Source organism: Arvicanthis niloticus, chromosome 8 (genome assembly GCF_011762505.2).
Source record: "Arvicanthis niloticus isolate mArvNil1 chromosome 8, mArvNil1.pat.X, whole genome shotgun sequence".
Classification (NCBI taxonomy): domain Eukaryota; kingdom Metazoa; phylum Chordata; class Mammalia; order Rodentia; family Muridae; genus Arvicanthis; species Arvicanthis niloticus.
Window position 1 is genome coordinate 46,916,146 of NC_047665.1, and position 14,719 is coordinate 46,930,864.

At 37.8% G+C, this 14,719-nt stretch overlaps 1 protein-coding gene across 4 annotated transcripts in view; it reads right to left on the reverse strand.

The window, feature by feature from the left end:
* The window catches only part of Arid4b (AT-rich interaction domain 4B), a 123,946-nt gene that overhangs the window by 41,116 nt on the left and 68,111 nt on the right, over positions 1 to 14,719 (reverse strand). For all 4 annotated transcript variants that reach the window (XR_013112232.1, XM_034509972.2, XM_034509971.2 and 1 more), the window contains exons 8-12: positions 11,056 to 11,194; positions 8,801 to 8,880; positions 5,938 to 6,014; positions 4,245 to 4,399; positions 1,266 to 1,338 (exon numbers count right to left, since the gene is read on the reverse strand). Coding sequence is in view for 3 of the 4 variants with exons in the window: in XM_034509972.2 (XP_034365863.1) it covers positions 1,266 to 1,338; positions 4,245 to 4,399; positions 5,938 to 6,014; positions 8,801 to 8,880; positions 11,056 to 11,194 (524 nt within the window). In the remaining variant the exon portion in view is untranslated. The remainder of the gene's footprint in view (positions 1 to 1,265; positions 1,339 to 4,244; positions 4,400 to 5,937; positions 6,015 to 8,800; positions 8,881 to 11,055; positions 11,195 to 14,719) is intronic.

A 14,719-nucleotide genomic window follows, 5' to 3' on the forward strand; every position in this document is an offset into this window, starting at 1 on the left:
TGGTCTCAAGTCCCCTGGAGGTAGAATTACAGACAGCTGTTACTTGCCATGTGGGTGCAAGTCCTCTAGAAAAGCAGTCAGTACTGTTGTTCACTGAGCCATCTCTGCAGTCCCTCCTTTTACTTTGTATATGTGTTTACATTACTGTCCATGCACATGTGTGTGGAGATCAGAGGCTTCTGTTTTCCCTTGGGGTCTCTCACTGAGTTCACATATTTGACTAACCTAGCCTCAAAGATCCTCCTATCTGCCATCCCAGCACTTGCATTCCATGTACATGCCACCACACCTGGCTTTTTAAAATATGGGTAAAGGGGACTGAACTCATGTACTTAAACTTACATGACTAGTAATTTACCAACTAAGCCACCACTCAGCTTTCTTTTTACTTTTTGGGACAAGATCTTACAATGTTGCCCCAGTTAGCCTAAATCCTCTTAGCTCAGCCCAGTTAGCTCAGCCTCCTGAGTAACTGAAATTACAGGCTTATACCACCAGGCCCAATTTTAGTCCTTGTCTCCTGAGGGAGAGTGTAGTTTACAGAAGGGTTTTATATATCCAAGGCTAGCTTCAAACCTGCTATATAGCTGAGGATAATCTTGAACTTCTAATCCTGCTCCACTGGCAGAGTGCTAGGATTATAAGCATTTGCCACCACACTCTAGTTTATGTGGTAGAAATAGAATTTGGCTTCATGCATGCCAGGCAACCACTGTTAGCAAGTAGGCCATATGACCAGTCCTCCTATTCTTTAGATTTCTTTCGTAACATTAAGCAAATTCAGAAAGTTGCCCACACTCAGCTGAAGACTGTCATTCATTCATTCATTTATTTATTTATTTATTTATTATTTATGGTGGGTTTTTTTTTCCTGTTTTTAGGTGACTTTTCCTTTTGTATGAGAAGAAACTTTTTGAGACAGGATCCTCAAGCCTCAAGCTCACAGTCTTTCAGCACTAACCTCCCTAGTGTTGGAATGAAAAACAAGAACCATCACATTGAGCCTATACTTCTTGCTATAATTCTAGATCTTTCTTGGTCTGTGAGGTTGGGTGGTAAGACTTACTCAATGCCCAAACAAGTGTGATATTTTGTTTTCCATCTTCCACACAGTTAAGATGAGCAAACATGCTCACCTCTACCTTCCGTGAACTTACACAGTAAGAGTGACGAACTCACTTCCACTGTCTATGAACTTTCACACTAAGAGTGACAAACTCACTTTCATCATCCATGAACTTATACAGGAAGAGTGACACACTTACCTCTATCCTCCATGAACTTATACAGCTGCTGAAGAAAGTTCTCCCTTTCCTCTGGAAATGGTTCTATTTCTTCCTAATTTTAATCACAGGAGAAAAGATATTATTTTCCTCAATTCAGAGTTTTACTAATGCAAGCAACATTTCTTGCCAATAGCAAAAACTAATATTCACTTAATTATTTCAAAGGCAGTTCATAAAATATTTTTTTAATACTAAGCTATTCAAAACCAACTAAGTCTACACATTCTGCAATATATAGATGAATACTTCCTAAAAGGTATCTCATCAGAATTCCAACTGTCAATTTTTATATAAGAAAAGGCATTAATAAGACTCTTGATCTCTGTACTGTTACCAGAGATTAATTCTTTAAATTGGGGTCACAGGCTCAAGAACACCTATTCTCATGTATATTAAAATTGGGCTAGAGTTTAACATCAAAGCTGATTCTATTTTTGCTCCTCAAGGAACTCAGAAAGCACAGGTCCCGTTTGCTCTAACCATCCTTCATTATAGGCAGCCCCACTGTATAGTTCTTCAAGCTTACATAATCAGTGAAGTGGGGAACAAACTTGATCTACAATACCTGAAGATTCAGACTTAGGGAAATCTTCAAGTAATAAAATAGTTCCCCGAATTATCAATTACAAGGGAGGGACTAGCTTCTTGCTGCTGTGGCCAAGGGCTGTGGCAGTAGGGAGCTGGTCCTGAAGCAACCTGCAAGGAGCAGGGTAGTAGGTAAGATGGAGAAACTCACCAATTCATTGACTTTCATCCATTCAACAAACAAAAAGCACCTGTAAGTGTAGGCACTGTGCTAGGTGCTGCATCAAATGTTAAGAAAAAAAAAAAAAAACAACAACAACAAAAAAAAAAAACTATGGAGCAAGCTGTGACAGAACAGAGGAATAACTGCAGAGAAAATGACTCAGCACATACAAGCAAGCTGTGCAGTTACTCAAACTCAGAGGTTCTAAGTCACAGGAGATCCAACTAATATGCCAAACAAAGTTAAATATATTTTTAAGTTGGAAAAGTCACACGTCCAATGTCATTGTTGTAGTGAATTTTCCCCTTTGTTTTTAAGGAGAATTCTTTTTGTGGAGCAAAGAACAGTAATTTTAAAAAAGAACAAAACAGATGTATCAATAAGCTACTAGACTGGACTTAGACAAAGAATAAATGACAACTATTAACTCACTTGTGATCAACTGCATTTCTCAATTTAAACAGCCCACATGTGTCAGGTTTTGGTAAGGCAATCAAATACAAATACAGAAGGGGGCAAAGTTGACATTATCCTAAATGTCACTATGGTAAAATATTTGACTTAAGCCACATTAGTTTTGTTTCTATTCCATAAACATCTAAGTTTGTATTTAGCTTAAATCGTTTAATTGGCAACCAAATTTGCTTCTACCCCACCCTATCTCCACCCCAGATTTGCTTTTTAAAAAAGTACTTGTAAAACACAAATCTAAGCAACAAAATGTTTGGTAACTGATACTTATTGACCACATGTTATGGATTATGGACTATGATAAATGCTAAGAATATAAATATACTAATAAAATAGAATCCTTCTCTTTGAAGAGCTTACAAATAAATTAGTAAGGAAAAAAAAAAAAAAAACAGGCAATAAACCTAAATACAAGTGGTGAGGAGAGACACAGAGACAGGGAGAGATATATGCTATACTCCAGAGAAGGGAGAGATGTTATGGTTCAGGAGTTTCCCTAAGAGTTTTGGAAAATGACCAGACATGTGCTTGGCAGTCCCCACTACCAGTACTGCACACACACACACCAAAGGAAGGAAGAAGCAGAGTGGTACAGTGTGAGAGATGAGAAGCAGCAAAGTATGTAAGCTGACAGAGCTAGAACTCAGAGTTCCCAGGGAAAGCACAGAGACAAACATGAGGAAGGGGCAGCAGAGCCTGGACCATCAAGAGAGACTTTACACTTGGAGCTGGATTTCTATACTAAGAAGAAAGTCATTCAGAGATTCTAAACAAGGAATTGGTCACTGGAGGTAGAAGCCAGGGTCTCCAGCTTACGAGGCAAGCACCCAGATAATACCTCAACCTTACTTCTGATTTTAATATTTAAAATAAAGAGCAGACGTAGGCCAGACTGAAACAGACAAGTTTCTATGCTATCATTTGTCACTGCATTATAAAATTACAAAAACTCCTATTTCATTAACTATTTACTACAATTAAACAATAAAATCCAAAAACTGAAAACATTACATATTCACGAGAAAGTACCATGATTTTCCAAATAGAAAACACAGTTCACTTCATGATCAAAACAGTAAATATTATCTGTACATGACTTAGTCGCCTTTTGTGTTAGAATTTTGACCTGAAGTCATAATAAAATCTAAAACTTTAACGCTATGACTCAGCCGGGCAGTGGTGGCGCACGCCTTTAATCCCAGCACTTGGGAGGCAGAGGCAGGCAGATTTCTGAGTTTGAGGCCAGCCTGGTCTACCGAGTGAGTTCCAGGACAGCCAAGGCTATACAGAGAAACCCTGTCTCGAAAAAAACAAAACAAAACAAAACAACAACAAAAACCCTCTATGACTCAATGAATGCATATGGAAATCCCTATTTTTCTGTTTTCCATTCGTGAATCTAAAAGATGCTGACCTTCACTTTTCATTAATACCGGCTGAGCATTATTCTGAACACTTTTGGTAATTATGAAGATATATACCGGTTATGAGATAGTAACTATCATATCATATCATATCATATCATATATATATGATGGTTCAAAGCATGTTAAGCACTAGGTGGTATTTTAGTCATCTTAAGTGAAACCACCCCTGAATCACCTAGGGTAACTTCCCAAGCCCACATTCCTGTTTTCAGATAAAAAGCAAACTTGATTAGACAAGGGTTTATGATGAAAAGATCCCTAGTAGTAAGACATTATTTAACATTTTAAAAGGCATCAACAATTTTTATTTACCTCTTCTTCACTGCTGTTATCTTCTTTCTCTTTTTCATCATCTTCCTCTTCCTCCTCTTCCTCTGCTTCACTACTGGAGCTGTCTTCTTTCAATTCAGTCTTCCAGTTAGCAGGAATAGTTCTACTTTTGTGAAACTCAAGTGCCTGATCAAAGGCTAGAAACATACCATAATGTCAGCAAACTGAACAGATTAAGACAACTGAGTTATCTAAAAATATTAAATATGGTAAGAAAAAAAAAGCTGTGCTACCAGCATTGACATTTTTTAAGTATGTGCAAGACTCTTGGTTCTGTACTAAGAACGATTACATGAAGCCACTCACTTAATCCTTCTGATCTTATATGGCTAGTAAAGTCCACTGCTATCACTGGAAGGGCTCTTAAGTTCAAACAAATAAGGGCTGAAAGGGTGGCTCAATGGTTAAGGCTGCTCTTCCACAAATCCTAAGTTAAATTCCTGGCACCCACATAATGGTTTACAACTGTAATCCCATGTACTCTATAATTGTAATCCCATGGGATCTGATGTCCTTTCCTGGTTTTCAAATGTACACACACACAAAACACTCACATACATAAAGTAAATAGATAAATAAATAATCTTGAAAGAAAAAGAAGCGGGCACATGACTTCAATCCTAGTGATGGGGAGGTAGAGGCAGTCAGATCTCTGTGAATTTTGAGGCTAGCACAAATTACAAAGCCAGTTTCAGAACATCCAGGGCTAAGAGAAATTCTGTCAAGGAAAAAACAAACAAAACAAACAAACACAAGAGGACAAAAGCAATTTTCTTTTCAAACAGAAACTAAGTTTATGTCCTACACCCAATTTTAACAAATGAGTCAATGTTTTTCATTACTACTTGTTTGTTGGTTTTTTTGTTTCTGCTTTTGAGATGGGATTTCTCTGTGTAGCCTTGACTGTCCTGGAACTGGCTATATAGACCAGGCTAGCCTGGAACTCAAAGAATCACTTGCCTCTGACTCCCAAGTGCTGGGATTAAAGGTGTGCACCATCATCTTATGAGTCAACATTTTACTCAATAATTACTATGGAGTACCATATCAAGCACAAAGCTAAAAGTAGCCAGAATATTCTAAAAAAGATTACTAAAAAATACTAAAAAAGATTTGCAGAATATTCTCTGCAAATCTAAGCCAAACTTAAAATTCTATAAATGAGTTTAAACTAAAATTAGCTAAAAGCAGTTATTCTCTTTTTATACTATATTGGTATTAATTACAAATCATAAATTTGTAGGCAGTCTACCCAGTTGATAGGTAAAGTAAGAAACAATAATTTACAATACTAAAAACAAACTAACAAATGCAATCACAGCATTACTTCTCAGTCAAATATAACTATTAAAGCCTTTAATTAGGAATATATACTAGCGGAGTTAACAAATCAAAATTACCTTAATTTTATTTTTGTCATCCCTGTAAACCAAATTTCCTAGGTAAAATGCACATTATTGAAATAACTATTTGGCTTTTATGAAGCCATTAATCCAGATTATTACTCTATTTAGAACTTCTATTTTTTTTTTAAAAAAAAGATATATAACAAGATATGTAAGCTTTTTCAAAATATAAATCTGATAAAAATATGTTAATAAAGTAAAAGAAAACCTAAATTTATTAATTTATAAAACACTTATTACTTTTAATCTTTCCAAGATTAGTCCCTTACCTTGTTTTAATACAGCATCAGGCTTCGGTGCAGTGTCACTAGTAATTTCATGGACATCTTTTCTTGGAACTGAAGTACTATATTATTCAATTACAAAGATGAAAAAAAAAGAAATTAAGACAGTCGCCAAATCACAGACAAATACCACAAAAATGAGACCATTAACATGAGCGATAAAAACAACTGAACATAGAGCTACACATTACACTGTCTATAGAAGGATCCTGCCTTAAGATTTGTTTGGTTTATACCTCGATGTAAATTCCAGAATCAAGAAAAAAATAGTATCAAACAGTTCTCTGCCTAGAAACAAATGCTAAATCTCTATAGCAATGTAATAATACAAACAAGCATTTCAATGGCAGAATGCAGAACTCCAATGAGAAAGAAATCAACAGTAAAACTTGCCATTATCTTGAAGACAGAAAGAAAATATGCCCATTCATAAGACAAATTTCTTTAGTTTTTATACTAGAGGTATTCTCAAAAATGTTTTAAGAACTATTTTAGGATTATAAATCAACTTCTAAACTGCAGTTAGAAATTTTATTTCAGAATGCTTCAAACCTAAGGAAAGCTAGATACAAACAACTGGGACAGACTTAATGAAAAATATCATTTACTGTTCTTTAATTTAAATAAATCAAAATTTGGCTTCTATATATTTGGTTTGTAATAATCACACCCCTCCCCAAGAAACCCAAATATAATTTTCAGTGCTCAATTTCTTTAAAATATCTTAATTTGCTGGACAGATGGCTCAGGGTTAAGAGCACCAGCTGTTCTTCAACAAGACCAGAATTTGATCCCTAGCACCCACACAGAGGCTCAACCGTCTGCAGCTCCAAAGGCACCAGAAGTCTGCACAGACATACATGCAGGCAGAACATCCATACACATAAATATAAATTTAAAAAAATTCATCTTTTATTTTAAAAATTTCATACAAGTGGTTAATAATTATGCAAATAAGTCTTATACACACCCCAACCGCACAACACCACTCAGAAACTCAGGTACTGTTTCAATTTTACATACTTCCCTCCCACCTCTACACAATATATACGTTCATTCATTTTTCATTTTGAGTTTTTAATATACTTTAATGAAAGTATATTATTAAATATCTAAACAGTAAATATGCGATCACCTTTCCTAGTGTTAGCCAGGTATAACTGACAAAATAAATTGTATATATAAAAGCATACAATGTGATAATCTGACACACATATACTATAATAAATGATTGCCACAATCCAATTAACTAACACATCTGTTACCTCACATAGTTATCTTTTTAGGAAATGGAGTGGGGAGAAATACCAAGTACATGAGATGATGCCAAGAACTACAACTGTAACATTATATGTAAGACACTGATGCTTATACCCTTTGACTACCATCTCCCCATCTCTCTACTCCCAAATATAATTTATTTCTTAATACAAAACAAGTACTCAAATTTGGTGTTGAAATTTTTGCTTAAGTTGTTTTTATGAATTCTTTTTAAAATTTACTTTTCAGAACTGGAAAACCTAAATGTTAAACGTCAAGAAGTGGTAACCTAAAGGTACTGACACCTAGTAAGGCCCAGTGGGAAACCTGTTTCAGCTGGTCAGGGTAGCATGAATCTGTATTCCCTGATATTAGGAAGCTGATAAAGTACAGATTACTGAGACCAAGAGTGTGAGAACAGGGTGAAAAAGAGGAGGGAGAAAAGGAAAAAAGGAAATAGTCTCTATATCTATTTAATCCATAAAAGTAAAACTAAAAATTCAGAACTCTTTCTAAAAAAAAAAAAAACACCCTCCATATCAGATGGTGCTGGAGCATACCTTTAATCCCAGCATTCAAGAGGGCTCTCTGGGTTCCAGGACAGCCTGGTCTACGGAGGGAGTTCCAGGACAGTTGAGCTACACAGAGAAACACTGTCTCCAAAAAAAACCAAAGCCAAACAAAAACAAACAAACAAAAAAAAAAAAAAAAAAAAAAACAGGAAGGAAAGAAGGAAGGAGGGAGGGAGGAAGAGAGGGAAGGGGCCATCTTCTCTGAGAAAGACTTCTCTTTCCTGCTATGTAGAATACATTTTTAAAAGATCCACTTAAATCCTAAGATCAATGTAGAAGTCATATATTAGCCAATAATAGAGCAGCACTTCTGAACCTTCTTAATGCTGTGACCCTTTAACACAGTTCCTCATGTTATGGTGACCACCATGCTATCCTGTAACTGTAATTTTGCTAGTGTTATGAATTATAATGTAAATATCTATGTTTTTCCGATGGTCTTAGGTGAACCCTGTGAAAAAGTTGTTAGATGCCCCCAATGGGCTCTCACTCCACATCTTGAGAAACACTACAGTAGATCATATTTAGAAACAAAGAGTATTAAATAACCAAAAAATAAGCCTTAGGACTACTGACACGGCCAAGCAGGTGAAAATGTCTGCTGTCAAGCCTAACAGCCTGAATTCAGTCCTCATAACCCACATGGTAGAAGGAGAACCAACTCCACAAGATGTATTCTGACCTCTACATGTACACTATGACACAACTACTCCCCAAAGTAAATAAATAACCCCAAAGACATACAATATATCACTATCGAGTTAGATCCATTAAATACTGAATCTGCCACAATAAACCACCAGCTATCATATACATAACTAAGAAAGTGCTGAGTCTACAGTACCAGATCTATTGAGTAAGGAAAGACACTGTAAGACTTCCGGAGAGTGTAAAAGTCATTCTCTTTGAAACATTCCTCTTCAAAAACTAAATTCATAGGGTCATAGTTTAACATCCTCATGTGGAAAACATGGCTGATGTGGGACAGATTTTAAAATCACATGAACAATACTTACAATTTGCCATCTTTGAAAGACCGAACAAGAATATTGTCTTTTTTCACAGCAATCTCATCACTACAGTCAGGACAAACCACCTTTAAAAGAAAGTATGGAACTATCGTAACTAAAAGTATCCTTATAGTTATTTACATACCTGCTATTTACATGTTTGTGAAGGTGTAGAACAGCACTGTGTGGCTGAACCCAGGACAAGGGTGCACAGTCCCCAGAATCCTGAAGACCATATGTTAAGCCTTCAATAAAAACTAAAAGCGTATAAAATGATCTAACACAAAAGTCTGTTTTTAAAGATTCACCTTACAGCTGGGCACTGAAAAACATGTCTGTAATCCTAGCACTAGGAAGCAGAGGCAGGCAGGTCTCTGTGAGTTGCATGAATTTAATCCTAGAACCCACAGAGTATTAATTATTAATTCTAATCTCCGCATGCACACTCCACACATGTATGTGGCCATGGTATACCCCCCCATAAATAAATGAGTGCAATTTAAAAATTAAAATAAATAATAAATTATTGAGCCTGTGAGATGGCTCAATGAGTAAACTCCTGGGCTCTGTAGCTACACCTAATGACTAATGATCTCAGGACATGGCAGGCTAAGGCAGGAAGCTTTTTAGTTCAAACTCAGGCTAAATGCATAGAAAAATCATATCTCAAATAGAAAAATCATGTCTCAAACAACAACAACAAAAACAAAGCAACAACAATAAAACAGAAAGACAGTTAAGAACACTTCATGCTCTTCCATCAGACCCAAGTTTCATTCCTAATGCCCATGTCAGATGGTTCACAAGTACTTGAATTCTATGCCTTCTAATTTCACAGGTACCTTCATATGCATAGTAAACACAGAAACACATACAGTCACACAGAAATACATACACAAATAATTTTCAAAGTTAATTTTAAATTTACAAAAAATGACTTAAAAACTTCCTGGGCTAGGAGATGGTAAGTAAAGTGTTTGCCATGCTAGCATTAGGACATGAGTTAAGAGCCATGGCCACTATACAAAAAGACAGCTGTGGTAGCATGACTGAGAGATCACAATACAGAGTGGGAATGGGGAGATCCTTAATTTAGCTAATCAAAGTCACAATGTGTATGTGCACATGTGGCTAAGTTTTCATATAACACAGAAGAGTGTTAAATTTTTAACAAAAAATTTCCACTTACTTTTTAGCATTCCTCTTCCAAAAAAAATTTTTTTTGCATTTATTTAATTGGGCCAGAGGAGGACTGTACACAGATATAAATTAGAGAACAACTGCAAGAGTCAGCTCTCTCCTTTTACTATGAAAGCTTCAGGATCTGAACTCAGGGTTAGTGTTAAGTGAAACCTTTACCAGCTGTGCAATATCTGGCGCAGTAACAGAAAGATGAGGCCAATTCACAAAAAGTCTGCTCTCCTTTTGCATTTTAGACTTCATAGTGGACTTAAGAATCATGATTTTTCTACCCAAAATACCCAGTTTCTTCATTATCAAACTGCTTCTCTTAGACATCACCAAGACTTCTTTGTATTTAAGCGATTTGGAAAGTAATCATTGCTGGCTTAATAAAGTTAGACACTCTCTCCTATTGTGTACCTATAAACACCAATAGTTAGAAAAACCAGTATTTCCTGTACAAACTTGCCTCGTTAAAACCTATACTGTTTATAGCCAGGCAAGGTGGTGTGTACCTGTTAACCTGGAAGGTGAAGGTGGGAGATTCAAGAACTCAAAGGCAACCTAATTAATATAGACAGCTGGAGGCCAAACGCTACCTCATAGAACTTTATCTTAAAAGAGGGAGGAGGAGAGTAGACAGCTAAGCAGTAAGATGCCTTAGTGGGTAAAAGCACTCGCTGCTCTTGCACAGGAGCCTGGTTCAGTTTCCAGTGCCCACCTGGGGACTCCCAAGTGTCTGTAAGTCCAATTCCAAGAGATGCAACACACTCTTCTGGCCTCCAGAGGGGGGCATACACATATAAAAGCAAATATTCATACAAATAAAATAAAAACTAATTTATGTAATTTATGTATATGGGGCTTTATCTGCATATAAAGTTGGGATCCCAGAAAAGAATATAAAATCCCATTAGATGGTTGGCTGTAAGCCACATTATGGGTGCTGGGAACTGAACTCAGGACCTCTAGAAGAAAAGGCAGTGCTCTTCATTTCCAAGCCATCTCCCCAGCTCCACCCCCAATAAATATTTTTTTAAAAAAAAAAAACAAAGGTCTTTCATACTCAAAATACTCACCAGTGCAGGAAACCACAGCGCTTTCTTTTTATCCAAACTAACATAATCTACACAAACAACTTTGCCCAGTAGCTCGTCAGTCTGTTTCCTATCATCCTCATCGTCATCACTGGATGAGGAAGAAGATTCCTCCTCTGGTCTAAAAAGAAAAAAAATATAGAGAATATTTTCATTTGCCTTCAGGAAGATGAATATACCAAAAGTTAGCAGGCTGTTTCAGAACTTTCCCACATTCACTAAAAGCTAAAAAATACCTCTTCTAGATTTCAAATCATACTCTAGATTTCCAAACAGTAGCAGCAAGCTTACCCTCAAACAAAAGGACATTATATGCAACTCCCCAAAATCTTTTGGACTTACTGTTTTGAAAAGCAAAGGGGAAGGAAGGCATAGGCATAGTAGTGCACACCTGTAATTCGAACAGTCAGAAGGCCAAGGCAAGAACTGAAGTTTGAGGCTAGCATGATTTACATAGATAAAACACAGATATGGGGGGGGGGGGTGAGGGTGGGAAGCAGAACAGAAGAGCCAGTCTCCAAATCCTCAAAAAAAAAAAAAAAAAAAAAAAAAAAAAAAAAAAAAAAAAAAAGAAGACTAAAGGCCCATACTACACATCTCTGTATTACACTACAAGATCTGAACCTCAGATCTCCAAGGCATTCAGGAGATAGTCTTCTATTATTCCCAATGCTGAGAAAACTTAAAAAGGCAGAAGACAGGGGTTATAGAGATGGCTCAGGGGTTAAGATACTGTCTATTCCAGAGGACCAGCTTATCTTCCCAACAGACTCACAAGCCCCTCCTAATTCCAGTCCCATGGGAAACCAATGCCCTCTTCTGGTCTCTGCAGGCAATGCACATACATGGCACTTAAGACATCCATGCCCATACACATAAAGTAAAAAAAAAAAAAAAAAAAAAAGCTGGAAGTCAACAGTGAAGGGGCAAGGAGACAATCTAGTTAAGAAACAACAATTTTGCCTTCCAGTCTAGGCCAGAGCACTGAGCAGATCTTGGGTGGCAGCTCTGCCCCCAACATCCAAGAACCCAGAGGAAGCGGGGATCCCAGGCGCTCTAACTCCGGCAGTATCTTAGGTAAGCAGACAGCAGGGACCGCCCTAAACAGGGAGTAACTAGGAACCAAAAGGACCCAGGAAGTCACTCCCGGCCCGGAACACTGGTTCCTTCCAGTCTGGACCAGAGCACTGAGCAGATCTTGGGTGGCAGCTCTGTCCCTAACCTCCAAGAACCCAGAGGAAGCAGGGATCCCAGGCGCTCTAACTTGGACAGTGTCTTAGAAACTAGTTCTCAGATCTGAGGCCTGGATCAGACCTCTGCCAGGTCTGCTGTTGTGTGGACCCCGGATTCCACCTGAGACATACTAGAAGGTTCACTCAATCCAGAGCCACAGAAGAACAAATGAACTCAGAGCTTCAGATATTCTAGAGGAGACGATGCACACAGAACAGCAGACACCTAGCTGGACTACTACCTTGGAGGCACCATATCCTGAGGCATCCTAGAGATACCACTGTAATCAGTGCAGCTGGAAAAGATCACAGAGACATCTGGACCCCTAGGAGATCAGATACAAGCTAGATAACTAGAAAGACAGGCTTCAGTCAGAGACAGCAAGTACAGGCAGCACTAGAGTTAACCAGATGGCAAAAGGCAAGAGCAAGAACGTAAGCAACAGAAACCAAAATTACATGGCATCATCAGAACCCAACTCCCCCATCAGAGCAAGGCCTGAACACCCCATCACACCAGAAAAGCAGGAATCAGAATTAAAAGCACTTCTCATGATGATGATAGAGGGCTTTAAGAAAGACATAAATAACACTCTCAAAGAACTTAAGGAGAGCACTGGTAGACAGATAGAAACCCTTAAAGAGGAAACACAAAAATCCCTTAAGGAATTTCAAGAAAATGCAACCAAACGAGAAAAGGAATTAAACAGAACCATGCAGGATCTAAAAATGGAAGTAGAAACAATAAAGAAATCACAAAGGGACAATACCCTGGAGATAGAAAACCTAAAAAGATCAGGAGTCATAGACACAAGTATCACCAACAGAATACAAGAGATGGAAGAGAGAATCTCATGTGCAGAAGATACCATGGAAAACATTGACACAACTGTCAAAGAAAATGCAAAATACAAAAAACTACTAACCCAAAATATACAAGAAATCCAAGACACAATGAGAAAGCCAAACCTAAGGATAATAGGTATAGATGAGGGGGAAGACTCCCAACTAAAAGGACCAGTAAATATCCTCAACAAAATTATAGAGGAAAACTTCCCTAACCTAAAGAAAGAGATGTCCATAAATATACAAGAAGCTTACAGAACTCCAAATAGACTAGACCAGAAAAGAAATACTTCCCGCCATATAATAGTCAAAACATCAAATGTACAAAACAAAGAAAAAATACTAAAAGCAGTAAAGGAAAAAGGCAAAGTAACATATAAAGGCAGACCTATAAGAATTACACCAGACTTCTCACCAGAGACCATAAAAGCCAGAAGATCCTGGACCGATATCATACAGACCCTAAGAGAACACAAATGCCAGCCCAGACTACTATACCCAGCAAAACTCTCAATCATTATTGATGGAGAAACCAAAATATTCCATGACAAATCCAAATTTACAGAGTATCTCAACACAAATCCAGCACTTCAAATAATTGGTGGAAAACTCCAACACAAGGAGGGAAACTACAACCTAAAAAAAGCAAGAAAGTAATCTTCCAAAAACCCCAAAAGAAGATAGTTACACAAACATATCTCCACGGATGTTAGCCCAAAAGCTTGGATTAGCGAAGACTCAACCCACAGACCACATGAAGCTAAACACTGTTGTGGATGGCTGGAAGTGCATAATGTGAGGAACATGATATAGCTGTCTCCTTAGAGGTCAGCCAAAGACTAACACACTCAGAGGACAATGTTCACAATTAACCACTGATATGATCAGGGGTTTCCCAATGGAGAACTTAGTGAGAAGACTGAAGGAGCAGAAAGGGTTATTGACCCCAGGTGGAAAGCAACATTACCAAACATCCAGAGCCCCCCAGGGTCTAAACCACCAGCCTGGGACACATAGGGAGGGACCCAAGACTCCAGAGGTATATGTAGGGGAGGATGGCCTTGTCGGACATAGGTGGGAGAGTTTCTTGGTCCCATTAAAAAAAAATGAACATACAGTGGGGGGGGGGGGGGGGAGGGGAGGGTGGGGAGGGGATAGTGAGGGGGAGGGGTAGGTGCGGTCACTGCCTCATAGAAGCATGAGGAGGGGGATGGGATAGGAGGTTTCTGGGTGGTGGGAGGAAGTAGGCTAAGGGGATAAAATCTGAAACGTAAATACTACAACAATTTTAACAATCGGAAAAAAAAAAAGTCTTCAGAACCAACATCTTTAAAAAAAAAATGTCAGCCCCCTGGGGGTGGGAAATTTTTTTTTTCTTGATACTAAAACTTGTTCTGAGAATTGTATATTGCAGAATTCACAGCCTTGGTGTATCTGCTCATCAAGCATACTGAGCAGACCTGCCCTAACCTCTGATGTCCTGGAATTCCATCTGGATTCAGTGAAGACACAGCATCAGAGGCTTATCAACTTACTCTTCCCCCCACCCCTCTTCTAAAATCTCAACG